The 18,377-nt window shown below is 37.4% G+C and overlaps 2 protein-coding genes across 2 annotated transcripts in view; one reads left to right on the forward strand and one right to left on the reverse strand.

Annotated features, from left to right (window-relative positions):
* Positions 1–18,377, forward strand: part of LOC311302623 (E3 ubiquitin-protein ligase TRIM21-like) — a 183,590-nt gene that overhangs the window by 102,628 nt on the left and 62,585 nt on the right. The window lies entirely within an intron of this gene.
* Positions 316–4,890, reverse strand: LOC311302637 (uncharacterized protein). Its single transcript, XM_084428637.1, has 10 exons — positions 4,852–4,890; positions 4,385–4,458; positions 4,152–4,250; positions 3,848–4,053; positions 3,662–3,758; positions 2,391–2,553; positions 2,073–2,176; positions 1,849–1,993; positions 1,614–1,740; positions 316–685 (listed from the first exon to the last, which is right to left on the reverse strand). The coding sequence occupies exons 4-10, from the start codon at positions 4,017–4,019 to the stop codon at positions 339–341; spliced, it is 1,155 nt and encodes a 384-aa protein (XP_084284763.1). The 5' UTR covers positions 4,020–4,053; positions 4,152–4,250; positions 4,385–4,458; positions 4,852–4,890; the 3' UTR covers positions 316–338.

The raw sequence follows: 18,377 nt of genomic DNA on the forward strand, positions 1-18,377 counted from the left end.
GGTCTGATGTTCCAATCATTGCAAACACGTTGCCTTGTGTAGGTTTTGCCTTAGCAGTCTAAGTTTTAGTTTGTCTGTGTTTGAACAACAGTTTTGTAATGAAATATTGCAAACACTTTTTCTTTACATTTTTTTATTGCACAATTACAATACATTTATATTAATAAGTACTAATAATGCTAATAAAGTACTAATAAAAACTACAAGGTTTTATGAGTGCATACTCGAATGAAAATTCGGACATAAATTTGATCATTTTATACCTTCTGTACCTGACAAGTGTCTTTAGAATAAACATGAACAATGAAACGGTGAATTCTCCAACTCACTTAACTCATTTAACAGCGGCCAAATTCATACCCATGGACAATGGCCTGAGAGATGACACTTTTGAACTCTGCATAAGTCGTCAGGTGTGTAACTGGGAATGTCACTGAGCGGGAACAAGAATTAACCACAGGATAGCATATACTATGTGTACCATAGCGCACATGACAGTCATGGTCAAACTCCATGACAATTTTGAAATTTTCACGGTCTGCATGAATTAGTGGAACATGAGCCTGTCCTGTCAGCCACTGGCAGAACCTGCCAACGTTAATGTTCATGTCATTGATACGTGTTTCTGCCGTAACATCTTCATCTTCACCCTTCTCTTCAGGCATGTCGTCTCTGTTGCCCTCTTCTGAAAAAAGTTATATAAAATTATTGTGAATGAAGTTAATTTAAAGGATGATTAAAAGCATCATAACTTGCCAATATAAGATAAGTTATAGTTCCTTGTTTGCTATGAAACAGGAAAGCATTACTTCTAGTTTACTAATATAAACTAATTTACTTTTAACACCAGTGTTTACTACAACTACTGATATAACCACTAATCCTTCTGTTTCTACTGTATAACTCAGAAAAAACTCATTTTGACACCCGTCAAACTCATTTTTCAGTGAGGGCCACTTCAGCATTATGGCTGCCCTCAAAGGGCCGGTTGTAAATGTAAGACTGTAAAATGTTACTACTCCTTAACAGATTGTTAAATAACTTTTAGAGTTTGACACGTGGTATAACTGCTTATAATTCTACTTTTGGAATTGCTGATACTATTAGTCAAACATTTACTGCTAGTTGTACTTTAGTTCTTGTAGTATTGTTGAATACTGTTGCTACTTTTTAATACATTATGACCGGCTCTAAAGTAAGGAAGCTTGTTTCCGCCACAAAATAAAAAAATAATTTATAAATTGTTGGCAGAAAAGTTAAGGCCCCAATATACTTCAAACCAAATAAAAGAACAAAGTTATATGATGTAATTTCGAACAAAATCAGGTCAAAACTAACTTTATTTGGAGTTTGTTTTGGGAATTTGAAACAGCTTGTCAAAGTGAACTTTCAGGAAAAGCTCGCTCTGGCTGGTAAACACCTTCGTAATACCATTGGTCCGTGGCGATTATGTAATAGGTAGGTGTGTTATGAGGTATATCGCTGCTCGGGTATTTCGAACTTCGTTTACCTCTAAACGAATAACGGGAAAAAACTTTATCGTGAGTATATTAGTGCCTTTAGGGTTCTCTAATTTAGTATGGTAACATTGTTAATTTGTACAAATTATTCACCTTCATCCTCCATGTCCTGTACAAAGTCCTGCAAAAAGTTGACCACTCTGGACTCTCTCTGACGCCTCATTGTACCCTTTTCACTGAAGATGGGTGAAAGTGACTTTACTAGAAAATCGGCATCCACCTGAAGTTTGCAAAAGAGAAGCAAGTCATCCAGTGTTAAAAAAAGAAAAAGTTTTGGTAAAAATTATTCAATGCCGATTTTATAATGGATGGTATTTTAATTGCTTGCCTTGCAAAAAGATCCAGGAACAAACAGCTGTCTGCAGATGTCGGTTTCTTGCTGGACCAAGCTGAGGAGCCCATACAGTTTCATTCCAGAGCAGATTTGTTGCAGCATGGGAAGTAACCTCACTGTAGCGTGCAGAACCACAGAGCTGTAACAAAGTAAAAAAAATAAAAATAAATAAAAGACCAATTCTAGAATTTGAATTAAAATGAAAGGAAATCTCCTACCGCACAATGTCTTCCTTTCTTTGTATGGACACTGCCCCTGTGTATCCACATGACAAAATCCTGTCTGTGCACACCATCAGGGTTGCATCGTCAGCTGCCTTAATCTTTAAAACACACAAAACCACACTTAACCACACCCACCTGAAATAAGAGACTTTAAATTAAGTTTACAAGAAAAAGGGTCCTTTTTGTTATTTTGGAACTACGTATCATTATGGACCGAAAGTATGGAATTAATAATGATGATATTTGAACATTTGCCACCTAAACATTAAATTATGATTCGCAATGCAATGTTTTCACATTTTAATGAATTACCTCTCGTATTAGTTCCATGAGTTCAGGGTCTGTAATGTCATTTTCAGTTATCGCTTCCTGATCGATTTCTCCAGTGGATATATAGTTGTAACACCACTGCATAAAAAAATTTGGGGGTGGTCCATCCTGTGCGATGCTGACAGCAAACAGTTCTCCAATAGTCCTACAATCCAACAAATATATTACTGCAACATTGGGTAGCAATATCAGACAGAGTGAGTAGGGAGGTTACTTTTGAGAGAGAAGTACAATAATCTAAAACATGTCTTGTAATTTAGGGGTGTAAAAATATATTGTCACAATATATCACACACAAAAAAATGCACCAATATGTATTGTGTATAGTTCACCAAAATGAAACTTTTGACTTTTAGGGTAATTTGATTGCTCACCCGTCCCCCTGCCCTGATGGACTGTGTTATATTACTTCGGTATCGCAATAGTATCATATCATGAGTTCAGTATTGGTAATGTATGTATCGAATCATGGCATGAGGTTATCGTTACACCCCTACTTATAGTCCATCTAATGTTAATCTTTTTAAAACAACACAGTCAGTGTGAAATGTTAAGGCCTGTTCACACCGGGACGAATTTCACGCGCGATATTCGCCGACGTTTAACGCCTCGTGACTAAACAAAGGGCGCCAATGTGAGTGTGCACACCGGCGCGAAAAACGGCACGCGTAAAAGCGTCATTTTAAAAAAAACGCCTCGGGTTCGTTTTTTTGGTTTGACGCGCTGCGTCAAAAACTATCCGACCAATGAGATTGGCGCTTTTGCTCACGTGTCTGGAGCTTCTGAAGTTACAGTAAAACACATCTTGGGGGCGCTCAAACACAAACGGTCTTGCCGTGCACACGTACGTAACGGCGAAGAAGATATACACCAAGTAGCGTCTACACTGCCGGGAAGAAATGAGACGAGGAAGATGCAAGGCAAGATGAGTGTAGAGCTGCTGGTCGGAACATAAAGAACTATATGACAAACACGACAGCGACTACAAAAATTTTGATAAAAGAGAATTGTTATGGAGTGGCTTCTGTTTTACATTAAGCGCCATCTAATGTCAGGGAATGAATTTGCATGTTCACTCGGCTCATCGTCAGCGAAAATCGCTTGGGTGTGAACACAAAAAACGCGTTGAAAAACGCTGGCAAATAACGCGCGCCGATATTCGTCCCGGTGTGTAGGGCCCTTTAGGCTGACATGGATTCGGTATATAGAAAAGTGTCACTATGTAATTTCTATTTACAATTTTTATAACCTACTTGAAGTTGTGTTTGTCCATGTCCGTCATTGAATACTTGGGGTTTTTGCCGTTATCCCCTCCCTCAAAGAACCGCTTCTCTATTCCTGCCATCATTTCTTTTCAGAATATGGAAATAGAGAACATAAAAAAATAAACTGCATAATTTGTTCAGCTCTTGGTAGATAAAAAAAAAAAAAAGCCATACCGGTTAAAAATTCCTTCCTCAGAGCCCCATTGTCAATGCCAGCCTCTCCAATAAAAGAAACTCTAAGGGGATTTTTTGGTGAAGATTTTTTCTGTCGCTGCCACTGTTTTAAGCCTCTTTCAAGCATCTGATCCCTTGTAACACTAATGCTGAAGATGCTGGTTTCATCCATCCTTTCAGTAAGGATTTTGATGACATCAGCAATGCTTAATATTGGGAAGGAAAAAAAAGGAGTTAGGGAAATTTCATATCATTACTGTCAAATTAATAAAAATTTCTGTAGAAAGTTTTGTTTTGAAAGTACCTTTTAATCTCTTGATGTGCCTTAAATCGTTTTTGAGGCCATTTCTCTGTTCCATCAGTTTCTTTATCTAAGTTGATGGTCTCTGTTTCATCATAAGATCTGTTGGAATACATGCTTTAGTCATACTAAAAGATTGAGATAGTCTGTATTTCAGCATAACAGGATCAAACGACTGTTTGTTACTTGAAATTATGCTTCAGAAGATGATGATGCATGAGAAAACTGAGAAATACCTTTCACCACAGATGCTTGCATGGATTTCAACAAAGTCACTGGGGTAAAACCGCTCACAAATTGGACAAGCCGTCTAAAATGTAGCCCAGTATTAATAAAAATATTAATATGGTACACAACAAATATTTTGCCTGAGGGTAGTCCTAAACTAAAGATCATGGCACAGACGTGAAGAAATTATTATGAAGTCGTTATTTTTGACAGCCGTTTCCTTCATCAGTCTAACAACTTGGTCCAGAAGATAATGTTACTGGGCCTTTTAGACTCTTTTTATTGCTTTTGACATCACATTTTGTCAAATATCTTCCTTTGTGTTCAGCAGAACAAAGAAACTCATACAGGTTTGGAACAACTTGAGGGTGAGTAAATGATGACAGAATTTTCATTTTTGGGTGAACTATCCCTTTAAATTGTAAGGAAAATTGTATTCATTGCATGCCTTGGACATGGACCCTTTTTTTCTTACTTGGACGTCAGGAACCTTGACACATGAAGGAAGATCTAAATCTGTGGAGTCCTTTAAAAGTAAGATGAGTGATAAAACAAATTAGAGTGTAACAATTATGAACAGTACACTTTTAACAGTAAATTATTATCTAATTTGGAACATATATCAGACTTTATAAAACGGTTAGTTTCAATCCTTTATTTTGATTGGTCAATAGTTGTGCTTTATTCACGATAAAACACGGCTATGACCGCTTCACCCAATGGTTCTATGTATCACTACAACACCCCTAGCAACCACTCTTAGCAACTTTAACACATGTGCGATCTCATTGATATTGTCCATTGAAGCTATAGTGGATTATTGTGAGAGATCGAAAAAGCGAGTGTAAAGTTACCTGCATTCACAGTAGACATCGCATTTTCCTTCAGGTCAGTCCTATATTCATAATAAAATATTCCGTTTGAATGTCCGCTGCGATATCTTGTCCTTTTAAGAGTTAACCGTTAAGGTTATAAGCTACAAGGTAATGGAGCATTTTATACATTGTCGTGTTTCTTTAGAAATAAATAATGGACAAATGGAGTCTTCAAACGCCTCAGATGTAAAGTTATTCGCTGTCAAAGTGACGCCAAAATGAATGGGAGTCAATGGGATGCTAACTGCAGGTGAAGTTCTGCTACAAGATGGCGGCACGCGGCCGGCTTCAACTTCCGGTCGACTTCCTTCCCGCCTGGGCCCTATGCACAGCTGCACTACTTCCTGAACTTCAACCAGCTCTTTGTTTTCCTGTCAGCCATTATTGGACAAACTGATTAATCCAGGTGTGTCTGATTATTGTTGTTGGTCAGACACACCTGGATTAATCAGTTTGTCCAATAATGGCTGACAGGAAAACAAAGAGCTGGCTGTAGTTCAGGAAGAAGTGCAGCTGTGCATAGGGCCTGTTGCGTCTTCCTTCTCCGTGAACACAAGTTTGAGTCTTTTCAATACAAAAGTCTTCTCTGCCGACTGACTCATTCATAAGACAGTCTTTGCGGCCATCTATTGGCGAAATAATGTATGTAACCTCCGTTCATAGACTCTGCTTCTGTTGCTGTTTACAGTCAGGGACTTTTTTTTTCCAGCGGAAGGAATGCTTTTAGTTATTTTACTTCATGAAAGTTGCATAGATAAATATTTTTCAGCTTTAATATTTGTATTGTGTGGCAACCGTTTTATAAAAGCAATAAAGTACTCGAGGCAAGTGCTTTATCGGGAATAAGTAACGGCTGAAGGGGTTACTCCGCTTCGCATCGTGCCTAACAACACCCTTCAGCCGCTACTTATTCACGATAAAGCACAGCCTCTCGTATCTTATTGCTTACTTATATTTGAGTCTCTAACAACTTACTGTCACAGTCATGCCAATATTGGGAGTGTCATCTGGAGAGTTGTCAATGGATGGCATGTCAATGGCAAGACTGGTTGATGGCAGGTCTTCATTATCTGGTGACCCCGGGAAATATTCAGTCTGCAAGAAAAACAAATAAACAAAACAAACATATTAGGATAAATAAAATCTCATTATCATTATTCATTTATTTAGTGCAATTGTTCTGGGTAAAATATTCTTGCCTGTTCATCGGAGTCAGTTGAGACCTTCACTGTCTCACAAGATGCCACATGTGCGGCTAATAACTGGACTGGCATGTTTTCTAAGCAGGAATGGCATGTTGCTTTAGGCATTTTTTCAAACTCCTTTGAAGAGTGAGGAAGTGGTGTTAAATCAAGTGCTCCTTGCAATGGTACAATGAACAGAGTTGACTTCCCACGTGCAACTGCATTTACATAAACACCCGAATAACCTTCTGCCTCAGGGGGCACAATACACAGTTTTCTTTGTCCACATCCCCCTACAAGAAAAAATAAACAAACATTTAATATTGTACAATATTAACGGGGGGGTGAAATGCTCATTTTCACTCAATCTCCTGTTAATCTTTAGTACCTATAGAGTAGTATTGCATCCTTCAAATCTCCAAAAAGTCTTTAGTTTTATTATATTTATAAAAGAAAGATAGGCTGTACAGAGTCTTTCCGGAAAAAAAAACGAGCGGCCGGAGGCGGGCCGTGTGGGCGGAGCTAAAGCTGTGCTGACGCGCTAATAGCTAACAACACACAGAGACATTTGAAGCAGTTTTACTCACCGCCCGGTTCCAACCACGACCGCGAACCTTTATCGTTGTGACTGCTCGATCCTTAAGCATTAGACGGTCTGCAAATCCGTCGATCTGGGCTTTGTTTATAAAACAATCATCGTCGAAATGCAGGGAACAAACAGTCTTGCACAATTGGAAAAACAAACTGCATCCACTGTTCCCTTAACGCTGGGTTCTTTGGGAAGCTGAACACGGTAAGCTTTCCCTCACATCCAAAAACACACTTTGGAGACATTCTTGAACAAATCCTATGCAGTGCTGCCGATGATTTCCTGTTGATGTGCGCGGTCTCGCTCTCCTCTGGTCGACGTGTGCGCGGGCGCGCTTTTCCGAGAGAAATGCTCATATAAGGAGTTCCACTCTCGTCTACGTCATTAGATCCACGATCGAAAAAAATCAGCCGAAACTTGTACCAACCCGGAAGTAAGATTTTCGGCACAGAAATTCTCCGTTATTCATCCAAAATACTTGTTTTAAACTTTGGCCATGTTTAGCATGAGAATCCATCTCTTTAACACTGTAAACAACTCTGAATACATGAAACACCATTGTACCCCCCCTTTAAGTAAAGTAAATTTGCTGATAGACTACAATGTACATAAAGATAGAAGAATTAATCATCTTACCAACAGCCTTGTACAACATCCATGCCCCTTTCAAATCAGCCATTTTAGTGTATGTCTCCTCAAGTTTTCTGGACAGCTGTGAATAATTAATATAAGTTTTCTGTTAAAGAAACGCCTGTATATAATGGCCAGTTGTCCACCCACCACAGATAACACAAAATTTATGTGGTAAACACTAGATTCCAAACATCAAGATCTTTGAATTAGATTATATTACATTAAAATACTTGTAATCAGACTACAGTTATTTTTTTTGATTACAGGATCACATATTCACACAATGGCAATACATTATTAATAATTTATTTAGTCACCCTAATTTTTCTTTTTAATCTTTTTCAATTTTAAAAAGCAGTCACACTTTAGATTAGGGTCCAATTCTCTTTATTAACTAACCATTAACTACGACTTTTGCCTCAATAAACTCCTAATTACTGCTTAATTAATAGTTAGTAAGGTAGATGTTAAGTTTAGGTATTATCGTCCCCCATTTTCAAGAAATGGCTAAAGACGCATCTTTTTCGTCAACACTTACTTGACCCATTAATAGTAACACTTACTAGGCTATATGTCTATTTTAAAAAACTAAATAAAATTTTTGCTACATGTACTGTGCTGTACTGTGTGGCTGGTCACGACTCACGGTACTTGCCTATTTCTGCCATATTGCTGGTTTGATTGCTTCTATTGTTCTCATTTGTAAGTCTCTTTGGATAAAAGCGTCTGATAATTTATTAAATGTTAAATGTGGATAATGTTAAAAAAAAAACCTACCCATGAATGGTCAGCATCTTCCATTACAGAAATTGTTCTCCGGCCCATCCCTGCCTGAAGAAGTTTTAATTCTTCAATGTTTGTGGGTGTCTTCTCCACATATTTGTTTAATAAGTAGAACTGTATCAGGAAGCATTTGATGGTACTACTGTGGTTTTTTATGTTAAGAGATGAATTTGTTCCCTTTCTCCCCACTGATTTTCTTTTGGTGAAAGAAGTCTTCCCAAACAGTCCTGGGAAGGATCTATTGAAGAGTAAAATAAGAGATGAGACAGGGTAAGATGCATTAAGAGACAAACAATGGTAAGCGCACTACATTAAAAAAATGGTTTTGTAATGATGAAAAAACAGCACTGTCAAGCTCTATTGCCTGAATTATGACAAACCTTGTCATGCTCTGCTCAATGGCATCACCAGTAACGTTATGCCTCTGGTTTGCTGATTCTGCAGAAACTCCTTATGAGAAACCAGCAAAACCACAAATTTGCCATTCAAACAAAGACAATAGATGAATAACAGAGTATATAAAATATTGCCCATCATAAGAATATTAAAAATAATTGCTTGTAAACAATATTAAGGCGACAATAACAACAATCCTCACTTTCTCTAGGTGCTGGCTGAGACAGGGCATTCTGCAGCAGGGACACCACCCGCCGTGCAGCATCCTGCAACTCTTCCTATCACATTCACATAACATTATTTTATAAATTAACCTAACATAAGTTGATCATTTTGTGGAATAGGTAAACCTAGAAACACAAATTTTGTTTTCTATCTAATACCTAATCTGTACATAACCACATTTATCTTTTTTTTAAACATACTGATGTGTATAATTTAAGTTGTTAAACTAAGTAGCAGCTATAAGCGAGGCGCTTGACCCAGTTTATTCGTAGATCGTAGAAGTGTGATCTATACTAAACCTGAGCAAAAGTCATGTAGTGTATTGCAGCCTTTAAGGTAAACAAACTAAGTTAAAGGGATAGTTCGCCCAAAAATGATATTTAAGCCATGATTTACTCACCCTCAAGCCGTTCGAGATGCATATGTCAATCTTTTTTCAGACGAACACATTTTCAGTTATTTTAGAAAATGTCTTAGATCTTTCAGTGGTTAGAATGTGAAGCAATGGGGTCCAGCTCGTTTAAGTCCGCAAATGAGCATGCATCCTTCACAAAAGTAATCCATCCAGCTCCAGGGGGATAAACGATGGCCTTCTGAGGGTAATCCGTGCGGTTTTGTCGTAAAAATATACATATTTAAAACTTTATAAACGAAAATAACTGGCTTCCGGTGGCGGTCGGCGCGCGTTCGTGGAGATGGAAGCGTCGTGACGTAGAACGAACGTGATAGCGCAGCCAGAGAGCAGAGCAAAACAAAACTCTACGTTCGTTCGTCACGACGCTTCCTACGCTACGTCCTACGTCATATGCCAGCATCCATCTCCGTGAACGCGCGCCACCGGAAGTCAGTTATTTTCGTTTATAAAGTTTTAAATATGTATATTTTTACGACAAAACCGCACGGATTACCCTCGGAAGGCCTTCGTTTATCCCTCTGGAGCCGGATGGATTACTTTTGTGAAGGATGCATGCACATTTGCGGACTTCAACGAGCTGGACCCCATTGCTTCACATTCTAACCACTGAAAAAGATCTAAGAAATTTTCTAAAATAACTGAAAATGTGTTCGTCTGAAAAAAGATTGACATATGCATCTCGAACGGCTTGAGGGTGAGTAAATCATGGGCTAAATATCATTTTTGGGCGAATTATCCCTTTAATTGTGTCGATTTTTCGTTAGTCTTCAATGGTGCGCCTGACGTCGGTTCAACAGTAGGCCTACTTCGACGCGCAAAAGGATGCTGGATCAAAATCGTTTCTATGTTGATTTTTTCTATCTGGGTATACCTTAGGTCTATATTTTTATATTTAAACTATACTGATTATTCCTCATCTTACCTCTTTTTTCTCAGACATCTTCTTCCCCTCAAAAACGGCGGGTAAAAGAGAGAGGTGGGAATCTCAAGATGGCTGTATGTTGAAAGTTTTTTTTTTTTTTTTTTTTTTTTTGCTGTATGTTGAAAGTGACCAATCAAATGAGCGGAGACATCAGCCACTGTACCCGCCTCCAAATACAAGTCTGCTTTTCTCCTTTAGTTTTCGATTTGATAGATCTCCTCCAGGGAACTGGTTCATTTTTTATAATTGGCTGTATAAATTGCTGTTGAGCACATTACTGCTTGTTTCCAACGTCAATTGGTGCACATTAAAAATATAACGTAGATATAATCTCGCTAGCTAACCACAAAATGTTAGCCGGAGTAAGAACCAATCAAAGCTCGCGTTGTTACCTTGTCAACTTGAGTTGGCCAATCACGTCATTATTTGAATCGGTGTCCGAAGACCCGGATGTGAACTGAAGTCGCGGGCGACCGGTCAGTGCAGTTCTCCGTTGGACGTAACTTCTCAGTTTTTTGGCTACAGACAGTGTATGGCTGCACGGTAGGTAACTGATTAGCAGCATTATCCGAAACATTGTAAAAGGTCTGAATGCATGGGTCTTGGCATATGTTCGCCGTCAAAATAACTGCTATCAGTATTTGTACAACTAATGTAAGTAACGTTAGTTAGTTAAGTATTTTTTTTGTGTCTTGTGTTTTAGTGTTAGTTATGTATTGGTTCTTTCTGCACATGAGGCAGGCATCCAACTGGTAGGAGATGGGAAGCTCTTTTTGGGAGGCTTGGCCGCCGGGCCATCCGATGCAGAACGCAAAACCCGAACCTTGGATGCAGTGTCATCACTGACTTCCTCTGGCAGCAGTTGGGCTTTATCTACATGGTTATGGGACACCAGGTAGGGGACAGAACAAAGGGGACAAAGAATGTGTTTATCAAAGTTTGTTACTTTTAATCTAGTAATCTCACTGTTTAGATATGAAAGAATACCATGTAATGTCTTTGTTTCAAATAAAACATTTCTAAAAAAAACAAACAATGACGTTTGTGTTAAATTCATTGACAACCTTACACTATTCACTGTAATCTTATACAAAGATACAAAGTGTTCAAAATATACATTCATTAAAAATCACATTGTGTAATTATGATTCACTGGTTTTGTGAGGTTTATTTAACATTGTTAAAATAACTACAATACACACATACATAGCCTACATGATGCACCAATACACAATTATCTTAATAGAAAATTAGTAGAATTTATGGATTTGATTAGGGATGTCCCGATACCACTTTTTCACTTCCGATACCGATGCCGCAGCTTTGGCTATTTGCTGATATCGATATCAATCCGATATTTGTATTTTATCCTTGAACTAATACTAATAATAATAAAATGCATAGGCTACCGGCTGTCAATCGCGTCCCGGCTTTGTTGTTATGCGGTCTATGTAAATAAATAAGGCGACAAAAGCCCACCCACAGCTGATCGTCTTCTGACGGTAAGTGCACAACAATAGAAACGTTATAGCTCGTGTCGTGTAACGTTATACAAAAAGTAAAGCCTATTTTAATAGCAGGATTTCGTTATCAAAAGAGCAACGTTACGGTATCGGCTATCAACAATGCTGGTTGTCAGGGAGACGTGACAGGTTGTCAAGGAGAAGGGTGATTTGTTTACGTTTTCTTACGCTACGATTTAGTAGGCCTAGTCCTACAAATTTGCCCGTTTAAAATCTAAGAGATATCTAAGAGTTTAAATCGATATCTCTTCATCAAATTTGCACACATCAACGTTGGAAACAAATTATTACTTAGTTTCCTTAGCCCCCGTCACAGCCCGCTCGCGAGACAGTATTTGTGCGCGCGGAGCAGAAACGCGCGCGGTTGCTCTCTGAGCGCTCGCAGTGCAGATATGCGCGCGGTTGCTCTCTGAGCGCTCGCGGTGCAGATATGCGCCCGCGCGAGGGCTCAGAAACGCGCGCGGTTGCTTTCTGATCGCTCGCGGTGCAGACACGCGCCCGCGCGAGGATGGCATTTTGCGCGCGGATGCTGTTCTTTGCCCTCGTATCCTGTGCACGCGCCTAGATTTTATGTGCGCGAGTTTTGAGACTAAATAAACGCCATACTAACGCCCGTTTCACATTCACACATACTCCGTTTGCAGTGCGTATGCGCCAGCGGGTGCGTATTTTTTTCCGTACCCATGTTAACAGGTTAGAGCTTTCACACTGCACGCGGTTGCAGTCCGTCGATCCGTTCCAGGTGCGGAGCGTATACAGCAGTGCCGCGATCGTTTCCGCACCGAGTCTATTTCTGCTGTGCTGCACATGTGCTGCACGCGCTGAATTAAAGTGACAGCGCATGTTTCGTGGTCAACATGAACACAGATTGACCTAAAATTTTAGTAATTTCACCATAAATGCGATTAATTAAATAAAATGTAGTAATCTCACCATAAATGTATTTAATTAAATAAATACTATTTTCACTTTAAGACCAGGGTAAAGCAAGGAAAACTACAATTTACCTCAACAAGGCGACATAATGAACAAATCTCGTCTCATTCTTGGAGGTGGAAAAACATGTTCCTTGTGACATGCAAGATTTTTTGTATTAATTTAAATATAAAATAAAAGGCATGAGAGTTGGCTGTTTTTTTATATAAGTAGCCTACATGGTTAAATATTTGACCACTTGCTTTAGGAACTTAATATAAGTAGAAGTAGGCTAATGCATTGAATAATAGGCCTACGTTGTTTAAATTGTGTTTAAACGTGCATACGTCTATTAAAGAGTGTATATGTGTACAAAGAGAATCGCAATGCTGAGATGTAAGACCGGGGTAGCCTAAATCAAGGGAAAATACATATTTCAACAAGGCAACATAACACTCGTCTCATTCGTGGAGGTGGAAAAACAAGTTCTTTGTGACATGCAAGATTTATTGTATAAAGATTTAAATTATGCAAAAGAAAGAGTATGAGTCTGCTGTTTTTGTCAATTTTAAGTTTTAATTTAAAATGTAGGCTATGCGATTTTAATATAAGTACATGGTTAAATATTTTACCACTTGTTTGAGCAACTTAATATATAATTATATAAGAGTAATGCATTAAATAATACGTTGTTTAAATTGTATTTAAACGTGAATACGTCTATTAAAGAGTGTATACGTGTGTACAAAGAGAATCGCAATGCTGACAAATTTTTTTTTTTAAATAAAAGATGCTAATAACTTCTGGATTTGAAATACAAATAGTGAGTATGTATTTGTGGTACAGCCGCGGATCACGCACTGCAAACGCAGCATATGTGAAAGCACTATTGCGCGTGCTGGTCTTGCACCGCATACGCACTGCAACACGCATTCCAATTATACTATCAGGTTGGTCCAGTTTTTCAGAAGTGATAATTTTGAGGAGTGAGGATTTTATTGATGACATGTTTAAAAAGGTTTAGGCTAAAACGACCCGTGTCTATTTGAAAGTTAAACTGTTTTGCAATTTGAGGTTAATACAATACAGGACTGAAGCTGCATGCTGTGCATTGTTCTAGTGCAATATGCTGTTGAAATACAAGCATTTTTTGTGAAAATTAAATTTTCTGTTTTTTACTGTATTTGATTATAAATCAAAGTATAAAAAGAGGTTTAAATAAATACAAATCTTACAGACGTACATGATTTGTATAAATTTTATTTCTGTGGTAAGAGGACTTGAAATGACTCGAAACTAAAATGGTAGGACTTTGGACTCGACTTGAGACTTGTTGGCTTTGACTTTTGACTCGACTCGGGACTTGCCTCATCTTTGACTCGACTTGACTCGGGACTCGAGGGCAAAGACTTGAGACTTACTTGTGACTTGCATAACAATGACTTTGTCCCACCTCTGGTATAATGCTTCTTCCAGGTATTCATCCCATTTTATATCATTCTGATTTGCCCTAAAATAGCTTTTCAGACTCCCTATCGCACGCTCCGCCAATCCATTACTTTCCGGCGAATAACGTAAAGCTTTGTGCATCACAATATGTTTGTCATCTAACCAGTTTTCCAATTGTCCTCCGACAAAATAAGTTCCGTTGTCAACTCTAATACTTTCTGGTCGTCCCCAAGCTGACATTAATTGTTCTAATGCTTGTATAATATTTTTTGCATTTGTATCTTTGAGAGCTTTAGCCCATATTCTGTTTGAGTATCCTTCTACTGCAACTAATATATATTTATTTCCCAACTTTGTTCTTGGATTTAAAGGTCCAGCAATATCCAAAGACCATTCTTGGTTTATTTTTTCAGGTATTATGTTACCATAGTCTTTTCTGATAACACTGTGATATCCCTTACGCATGCAGTTTTCGCATTTTAATTTTATTTCCCTATATTTTTTTCTCCAATTAGGAACACTTATATTATTATCGGATAATATTTTCCCCATTAAATTCATGCCAGGGTGTTTCAAACAGTCATGCAATTTTTGAATTGCGTTTATTCCTTCATCTTTTATAATTATTATCCTCCGTAATCTTGCTAATTTGTCTACTGCATTATTTCCTTTAGATATTTCCGTACCTTCTTTCGAGTGTCCTTTCTGATGAATTACCACCAAGTCTAAATTCTTAACTAGACTATCAATCTCTTTCCATATCTCTTCATGTTCAATGGGTTTGTTGTTAAATTTAGTGTAGCCATTTTGTCTCCAAATGCTTAAATTTTCATTCAAACTTGTTTCAATATATTTGCTATCTGTTACTAAAACAATTTGATTAGCATTTATTTCTTTCACTTTTTTAAGTGCCTGCAATACAGCCATTACTTCGGCAGTTTGAGCTGTTCCAGATACAGATCCTCTGTCCGTTATCTCTTCATTCTTTTTCTTCTTGATTATGTACGCCCAGTGAGCTTCTTCGTCTGCAAGGGTTTTTGATCCGTCTGTGTAAACTATTGTGCCTTTGAATAACTTGAAGTTAGTTTTTTGGCATTTTTTCCGTTCTTTATTAATGATAGTTATTGTTGGATCTAATATTATATTTTCCCAACGCTGCCATCGAGTATTTTGTGCTCTAGCATCTTTAATTTTATTCTTATTCAGGTGAGTCATTACCATTTCATCCGTATTAATGATTATTTGCTGCTCCCTTGCTAGACCTTTTAATTCTGTATATCTTTTACTAATCGCAGCTAATTTCTTTTCCACGGGAAGAAATCTTTTTTCTGGATTTTCCCAGGTTCCTGTCATTATTCGTATCGGAATATTACTTTTATTATTCCTTGCTATTAATTGATAGCCAACTTCGTCTATATCTAAATCTACCTCTAATTCTTTTTCATCATTTCTTCCCTCAAGTTGTCCTGAACTTAAGATCGATTCTTTTAGTTCATAAAGCGCTTTTTCAGCTTCTTCAGTCCAGGATAATTTATTACCCTTTATTGTTGCATATATTGGTTTTGCTTTTTGACCAAATTTAGGGATTATGTCTCTAACATAGTTCATTAATCCCATCATTTTCTGTACATCTTTAAGATTATTCGGTGTTTTAATTTCAGTTATTCGTTCTTTCATTGTTTGCGTAATGCCTCTATTTCCTGCCGACACCCAGAATCCTAAAAATTCAACTAAATCTGTCATAATTTCACTTTTCTTTATATTTATTTTCAACCCTGATTCCTCAATTCTCTTTAATACCTTTTTCACCGTATCTACATGTTCTTTCTCGGTTTGATTTATTATCAATAAATCATCAATATAAATTTCTACTGGAAGGTCTTCTAATATGTCCATCATCGTTTTTTGAAATATTATCGAGGAATTAATGAACCCTTGTGGTAATCTTTGATAGACAAAATGTCTATTTTTTACCGTGAAGGCTGTCCTTTCTTGACTTTCTTCCTTTAAAGGGATCGCCCAAAATCCGTTACATAAATCCAATTTGGAAATATAAGCTCCGTCTTTTATCCTTTCAATCGTGTCTCTGGCGTTTATTATATAACGACGATCTGGTTTCGTTAATCGATTTAAAGCTCGAAAGTTAGTCACAAAACGGAAACTTGAATCCGGTTTCGGAACCAACTGAATTGGACTGTTCGTTATTGCAGTCGTTATCTCTCTAATCACGCCTTGTTCTAACAATTCTTGTATTGTTTGATCCAATTCTTCTTTCGCTAACTTATTAATTGGATATTGTCTTTGTGGTTTGTGTATACCCCCTATAATTTCATGAGCATACTTATCACTAACTTTTCCACAGTCATTTTTAAATTTACCACACGGAGCCTCTCTTAAAGCTTTTATCAATTCGTCCTTTGATTCCTCACTACCAATCATTTTTCCTTTAATACGAATTAATTCTTTTTCTATATCAACTTCTTTCAATCTCAAAATTTTCTTCAAATCTCTCCCTGCAAGCAAATTTTCTTTACCTTTTATCATTTTAACACCAAATTTTTCTCCCATTTGTTCTTCCTCTGTTCTCCCATCATATGTTTGAACTAATATATTATCTGTATATTCTATCGGCTCTGTTGTCGAAGATACTTGAGCTCCTGTATCTAAAATAAAATCTATTCCTTCTATATTTACAAATAACTCCTCATCTTTTTCTAACACTCTTTCATCACAAATATTCCTCTTCAACAGGCCTAGTTCTTTTCATTGTTTTGGATTGTCTGATTTCACAGCTTTCTCCGTTATCTGTTTTTCCTCTGAAATTAATTGTACTTCTTTCCTCGGAATTAATTTATTCCGCCCGAATCTTTTTACACTTGTGTTTGTAGGTTTTCGTTTTTGAATTACTTGACTCTTTTGTTCTGGTGTCATTTTTCCCCATTTTTCTTCTGGGATATAACTTGTTTTCGGTGTACTATTTTTCTGATTAATTTTATTTTTATCTGTGGCACTATCATTTCTTTGCCAGGTTACTGTTTTTTGATTATTTGTCTTCGGTCCTTCGAATTTGTTTCTTTCACTCTGTCTGGCTTGAAAACGAGTATTGTATGGCCTTGAATAATTCGTTTGCATAATTTGTTGTTTTTCAACTTTAGGTTTCTGTTGCTTCTGTATCTTTTTTGGTTGATACTCTTTTCTCTTTATAAACTGAGTATTTAAATCATACTCTGCTAATTTCTCTTCTATTTGTTTCTTTGTTACTGTATTTAGAATAGTAACTAATTTATATCCTCCAGGTATTTTTCTCCCTACATCTCTTAGCAATCTGACTTTATCTGACATAGGTATTTCATCTTCTATAGATAGCCAAATACTAAGTAATGGTACCTGGTCTTTATTCGCATTAATTAGCATGTTTCTCCATTGTGTATACTTATCCTCAACTCCTGTTAAACTTCGAACTTTTTCTAGTGCTTCAGCCGAAATTGCATGACCCGTACAGGTATGAACAAGTCGAGTTATCGCTTCAGAACCTAGCCCTGCTTGTGTTGATGCTTTTATTATACGATCAGTATAAGCACTATGATCCTCTCCCGATTTCTTAAAGCCAACTTGTTTTCTTACTACATTTGTTAATTTTAATTCAAGAAGCTTTACTTGTATGTTTCGCTCATCACTTCTCTGTGGAGTATTGAACTGCAGCTGCCTGACTGGATCTTCACTATCTACAGGAGTCAAAGGTCTCCTTATTTCACTCTGCACTAGATCTGTCTCACTCTCACACTCCCATTCTTCTTCAATCTCTCTGTTTAAATTATCTATAGCCCTATGACCTCTTATCGTCTCCAAATCTCTTTGCAGTTTTTTCGTTTCATTCTTTAATACTTTGATTACATTCTCCATTTCAATAACTATTCTCCTGTGATACTCATAACCCTCTTGAAATAGAGTCTGCTTTCCTGTCTTTGACCAGCCTTCCTGTTCAGCAATCTGTATTGCAGAAGGAGATCGACTAGCTGTCTTTACTTGGCCATAAGTAAGATCCCTCTCAGGTATTATTTTTTTATCCCATCTACTTAGTAGTTCTTTATC

This window comes from Rutilus rutilus, assembly GCF_951802725.1.
Source record: "Rutilus rutilus genome assembly, chromosome: 13".
Taxonomy (NCBI): domain Eukaryota; kingdom Metazoa; phylum Chordata; class Actinopteri; order Cypriniformes; family Leuciscidae; genus Rutilus; species Rutilus rutilus.

Excerpts from the sequence above, each read along its gene's own strand:
- LOC311302637 (XM_084428637.1), bottom strand. The coding sequence starts at position 4,019 with ATGGATGAAACCAGCATCTTCAGCATTAGTGTTACAAGGGATCAGATG. Across the intron at positions 3,759-3,847 it reads GAGGAAGGAATTTTTAACCG|AAATGATGGCAGGAATAGAG; the intron begins GTATGGCTTTTT and ends TATTCTGAAAAG. Across the intron at positions 2,554-3,661 it reads ATGGACAAACACAACTTCAA|GACTATTGGAGAACTGTTTG; the intron begins GTAGGTTATAAA and ends GTTGGATTGTAG.